The sequence below is a fragment of the Olea europaea genome, chromosome 4, assembly GCF_002742605.1.
Source record: "Olea europaea var. sylvestris chromosome 4, O_europaea_v1, whole genome shotgun sequence".
Lineage (NCBI taxonomy): Eukaryota > Viridiplantae > Streptophyta > Magnoliopsida > Lamiales > Oleaceae > Olea > Olea europaea.
This window is the reverse complement of record NC_036240.1, coordinates 58,695-64,908: the sequence shown is the minus strand read 5'-3', so window position 1 is coordinate 64,908 and position 6,214 is coordinate 58,695. Positions and strand designations below refer to the sequence as shown.

Below are 6,214 nucleotides of genomic sequence, written 5' to 3'. Positions count from 1 at the left end.
TGAAACGACACCTAATCTTTTCATTGATATCATGTTGTTTTGGGTCACGGGCCTTAATTTCACTCTAAAACGAGTTGATAATATTTGGAACATTTTAGACGATTTATACAAGTTAAACGAGCCAACTTTATGGAACAATAGAATATAATACGATTTACTCATGGAACAATAGTGTTGGTTATTATCGCATGAACTTTATGCTGATACTTGGGACAAATATAATGAAAACTTCCATTTGTTCATTTTTATGTGCATATAAATGAAAATAGAGTGAAGCGGATACGAAATTAGTAGAAACGACACCTAATTATTTAAAACAGCATCATGACATTTTGGATTATAGGGTCTCGATTTTACTCCAAAATGAATCGATCATGTCTTAGAACATCATATAAGACTTACACAATTTAAAGAACTAATTTGTGGAGTATTTTATCTCATAATTGGAATTTAAATTATTTAGTCTTTTAAAGACATCATGTTATTCTAGATGACGGGGCCTTGATATCACTACAAAACGAGTCGATCAGACTTGGAACATCTTAAAAGACTAGTACAAGTTAGACGAGGCAATTTATTGAATATCTTATCTCATAATTAGGATTTAATCGGAATTAACTTACATTCGTAGTTATATCTAATTCAGTTTATTCACAGAACAATAGTATTGATCATTATCCTGTGAACTTTATATCGTTACTCGGGTCTAAATGTAATGAAAATAAAGTGAAGCAGATACGAAATTAGTTGAAACGACACCCAATTATTTAAAACGGCAGCATGTCATTTTGGATTATGGGGTCTCGATTTTACTATAAATTAGTGAAAAATTGTTTACTTTAGTTAAAACGTCATCAAATGGTTTATAATGACAGTATGTCGTTTTGGATCACGGACATTCAATATCACTCGAAATATAGTTAAAACTTGTTTTAATTAATTTTTATGTGGATACAAAGAAATATAAAGTGATACAAACATAAAATTAGTTAAAACGACATTCAATCGTTTAAAAGGCAGTATACCATTTCCCTGTTGGTTTTAAATTGTGTACGAAAAGTTAAAAATGGGTATTTAAGTTTGAGGGATTTGATAAATTTTTGTTTCAGATTGGATATTTTAGATATTTCAAATGAAGGGTGTTGAAGATTTTTAACACATGATAAAAGAGACTAAATGCTAGTTAACCAAAAAGTATTGACCATAGGCTATTTTACCAAACATTATTATTGACTAGGCTTTTTAAACAAATCCCCCATTTTTCAATCACATTTTATTTCAGGTAGTAATTACTCGGAGATTCCTAGTTAATTGTTCTAATGGTCACTAAACTTAGGTTCATATTTTTGATTAGTCACTGAAATTTAAAATGTCAAGTTTTGATCATTGAATTTAGATTCATATCTTCGATTGCTCATTGAAATTTAAAATGTTGAGTTTTGACTACTGAATTTTAAAAATTTTATACATTACTCACTGAACTTTTTGAAAAATATTGTACATTACTCACTGAACTTTTTGAAAAATATTGTACATTACTCACTGAATTTTAAAAAATGTTGTACATTACTTATTATAAACTCGATATTTTTTAAAATTCAACAATTATGCTAGTGAGTAACGTACGATATATTCCAAAGTTCAGTAGCCAAAATTCGACATTTAAAACTTCAGTTAGCAATCGAAGACATTAACTTAAGTTCAGTAATCAAAACTCGACATTTTAAACTTCAATGACCAATCAAAGATATGGATCAAAGTTCAGTGACCATTGGAACAATTAACTCGAGATTCCCTCTTATTTATTCTACTAAGAAATGAGCGGGGTAAAATGGACTTTGATTGACAAGCGAAATTATTTTCGTACCTATTGTATTCTACGTGCGAATTGCGTAACAAGATTTTTCATTGGGTAATTTGCAAGATTCCCCAACTTCGACAGATTTTGCTTTTTAACCTTCATTTTATTTATTTATTATTTTTATTTATTTATTTATTTTGTACTTTTCCTTTGGGCCTCATATTGCCATTTAACACTTGGACCTTCTAAATTAGAAGGTTATGCAACTTATGTTGTTGGGTTGATGAGATATTTATCTAATTCAATTAATCTATAGAATCTTCAACATTCTTTTCTATTTTACGAAATCAAGAAAGTACCTCACCTAACAAAACTTCGTTCCATACCCTTGCAACAACGATAAATAAATTCTCGTGGAGTTGCATTTCAAGTCCAAATGTGTTGTTCACATCTCCTTGTCCCCTTGAAGTGTCAAAATTTTATGAGAATAGAGAGACGTAGGACAACATATTCAGACTCCTGTGTTTGCCATCTCCATGTATTTTTGTACCATATGTTGTCCGCCCGTACTGTTTATACAATTGATTGAGCTAATTGACAAGGAGCTCTTGCATTGTGTGACGCGAGAATTATTACAGAAGTCAATTGTTCCTATGCAATCTTTAGTTTAGACCAAAAAACTAACGGGAAAGTTCGGAAACTGCTAGGAAATAAATCATGCTAATGTAAGATAATACAGCAGCAAAATTGGAAGTTTGCAACAGCGCATCAACAATCAGTCACACAACAAAAACTAGGAGTCATCCATCAGTGGCTGACGGCAGCATTATCGAGTGTCCAAACCCTCCTCTAATCTTCTCTTAGCAGACTTTGTTCTGTAACACCATACCTCGAAGGCCTCACTTAGGTCAGGATATCTTAGCTGTTCAGTGCCCATCCAGTCGGCAAGAATGTCCGCTTGGTCATTTGATGGCAGTGCTGAAATTAACGACACTATTGCTCCTTCAATACTCTGGCAAAGGTCTTCATCCATCTTGTAAGCAAATGCAATATCCTTGTTGCTCATTGAATCGAGAATGGGCTTCAGTTTCCTTATGTAAGGAAGCCATGATTTTAGCAGTAGCACTCGTGATGGAGCGGGAAGAATTACATTTCCATATCCCACTGCATCCAATACTTTCGCTGTCACTTCTATCAGCTTTAGTTTTAAACACCACATGCCAGAATCAAGTTTCTGGTCTTCAAGAATGGCTAATAAGTTATTAGAGATATCCACCCACTTGGCAACAAAATCCTTCATTAGATCCATCTTGGGCAGAATATTGCACATCCATTCAAGATCGGATAATCTACGCATTATTTTGTTCTCTGCTAGCTCGACTGTTACATCAGATTCCAATAGGAAGGATAGTTCCGTTTCAAATGAAGAAAAAATCTTGGACAAACTAATTCTAGTCTCCAATTTTACTTCGTCATCAGCTATAACAAATGGCATGTCGTCATCATCGCCAAGCATGTACTCAACTTGTTCTTGGGCTGAAGTTCTAAGATCATCTCCAAATGGCGGGCACAGATCATCAATGGAAGTGGCAAAACGTATAGCGGAGATGTAAACGTCTTTTGTAGCACTTGAATCGACTGGTTGGATCCTAGCCAATATGGGCATTGCTATTGGACCCAGTTGTGAAACTACTTTCAAGATCTCGTCCTCTTCACTGTCTTCCCAAGGAACAGCCTCCAGGTATTGAATACAGCTGTCTACTATTCCTTCACAGTGTAAAGAGATAGCCACCTGAAGAATACCAAGAGCAGATCGAACTGAGTCCCAGGAATCCAACAGTGAGTCTGCTGGAAGATACAGACGCCTTAGAAGTTCAACATGGAGATCGTAATCAAATTCTGTGCACTCAATGTCTATATAAGAGCAAGAGCTTCGATCGGAAAGTCTATCTGCAAAATATTTGCTGTTGCTTTTGAGAATGAAAGAATGTGTATAGAAGACTTCTGTTCTTCCTTTATTTTTTCTCAGATATATTACAACATTACTAGTATGCCGATCACCAAATTGATAGGAGTTTCCCTCTATACGTTCATCCATATGTCAAAAAGGAGCTCATCAATGGCATGCTTCATGCAATTCTAAGCAACCTCCTTCAATTTAGCTAAGTCTGGAAAGAATATACTTAAGAATGGTTAAATGAAACTTCGCTTCAATTAGAAAAATGATATTTCACAAATCCCATCAAGCTAAAGTAGCAAGAACCTAGAATGAACATGGAGCGGAGAGATGCATTTGCAGTGATAATCAATAAATCTTGCACAGCATATACATCTATCGGTTCAAGTTGAAGTGGCATATGAATGACAGTGCAAAAATACAAGAAGGAAGAATATATGCAAAATCGAGAATAGCATATAACCAATAAATTTAAAAGTCTAGATAGCATCTTGTTTTAGTTCCAAGCAATCAACTGCTCAGATTTACTCTCTTCATTTTCCATAGTGACAAGTCTGGTTAATAATGCCAATGGTTACTGAAGTTTCATAAATACGCAAATGCTTACTGAACTTATTTTCTTACGGTAAGTCACCAAGTATCTAATTGTTACATTAATGGTCACTCGGTCAAAAATTTGACATAAAATCCTAAGTGGCACTATTAAGTGCCAACGTCACCATACGACTTTATTTATTATGTCAAATCAGCAAAAATAGTAGTTAAAAAACAAAATATGAGTTTACTATACGATTTAAGTCCAAAAATTCGATCAAAATTAAAGACACATTACATTTTTATCAGAATGTTTACAATCCTCAATTCATAATTCTCCAATTTTGCTGACTTGGCATAATAGTTAATGAAGTTTGGTGGCACGTTGGAACTTAATGGTGCCACATAGGATTTATTGTTAATTTTTTGACTGAATAACTATTAGTGCAACATTTAGAAACTTGAATTACTATTACTGTAATAAAATAACTATAGTGAGCATAATTACTCAAAATTTCATTAAAAATTAGTATAATTAACCCTGACAAGTCACTACACAGAGGAGACTGTTTCTTTTATGAATCTCACTGGAAATACTCTAAATTACTAGTAACATTTCACTCTTTCTTCAAATATTTATGACCAGTGATGAATGCCAACATGGAAAAGGCGTAGCAAAAAAATCAGAAATATGGTAACCAATAAAAAGAATCCCTTTTGAGCATTTCCTTTTATTCCCTAATTTCCTATGGAAAATTCTTCAAAGAATAGCACCACTTATTCAATTAATCTTCATTTTATAAGTTGGTTCAGCAAGTGAGACACTCCAAAGTAGTTCTTTGCTTTACCCTATATCCACAGCGATCTAATTAGAGTTAGAATAAACCTATCAAACTCAGCATAACTTAGTTGCATTTCAACGTTAATTTGCTATTATCTTTTATCTTTACAATCAAGAAGGCTCGCTTTTGAACAAGGAGATTGACACGACGAATGCTTGCAGTCAATACTATCCAACATACATTAGCCCCAAAAAAAATGTAAGCATGCCGACAAAATTGAATCCAAAAAAGGAGAGTTCAAGTAAAATGCACAAGATTGAAAGCATGCTTCAGATTCAAAACTTAAAAACAACTGTTAAAATATCTGAGTATCACTTATCAAGCGTGGATTTTATATTTTCGATAAATATTCAGCTAAAAATGAATTAAAATAGAAGATATAAACAAAAGGGAGGTATAACGTACCGTGGAATCAAGAACAAGGTCATCCCTAATTTTGCCAACAATGGAGAATCAAGAAAACATCAAATCCGAAACAAGACAATTTTTTATTAAGTTAGTTTCGTTTCCTGGTTTTGAATTGAAATGGGTTCAAATTAATTTCACAAAAGCGGAGAGATTAGACAGTAAGACAGGATTAGGGTTTTGTGCACGAGCTCTGTTTCAATGGTGAAATTTGGCTTAGGAAAAGATAATATTTTGGATGGTATCGAAAGGATATAAAATTCATTTGGAAAAATATCCTATCCTATACAAATAGTGTGACAGGATTATAATATAGTTAAATTTTGAATGGGGCTGTGCGACATTGACAACATTCTAATAAGAGGTGGCAAATGATTTGTCAATACAGCTTTTTCTTGATTCTGATTGGATATTTGAGGAAAACTTTTTAATTAATCTATGCTTTATATATTAATTTCAAAATTAAAAAAATAGATAAGATAATGGATTATGGCTGCAAAGTGTTTGTTTAAAGCCCACTTGGTCAAGTTGCAAGGGTCTGTGATAAAGTTTGCGAACTCCTAGGCCCAATCGTAGAACAAAAGAAAAGAATTTCACTGTACATGCAGAAAGGATGCATCCACTTGCAACTATTATTTAAATACTATGAGCATGTTTCGTAAGATTTTCAAAAAG

General features: G+C 33.2%; 1 protein-coding gene across 1 annotated transcript; it reads right to left on the bottom strand.

Moving 5' to 3' along the window:
* Nucleotides 1-2,373: 2,373 nt before the first annotated feature.
* LOC111393158 (BTB/POZ domain-containing protein At3g05675-like) lies at nucleotides 2,374-5,831 on the bottom strand. Its single transcript, XM_023018550.1, has 2 exons — nucleotides 5,540-5,831; nucleotides 2,374-3,969 (listed from the first exon to the last, which is right to left on the bottom strand). The coding sequence occupies exon 2, from the start codon at nucleotides 3,897-3,899 to the stop codon at nucleotides 2,628-2,630; it is 1,272 nt and encodes a 423-aa protein (XP_022874318.1). The 5' UTR covers nucleotides 3,900-3,969; nucleotides 5,540-5,831; the 3' UTR covers nucleotides 2,374-2,627.
* Between the last annotated feature and the right edge of the window lie 383 nt (nucleotides 5,832-6,214).

What these genes read in the sequence shown, in the direction of transcription:
- LOC111393158 (XM_023018550.1), bottom strand. Translation starts at nt 3,899, where the DNA reads ATGGATGAACGTATAGAGGGAAACTCCTATCAATTTGGTGATCGGCAT.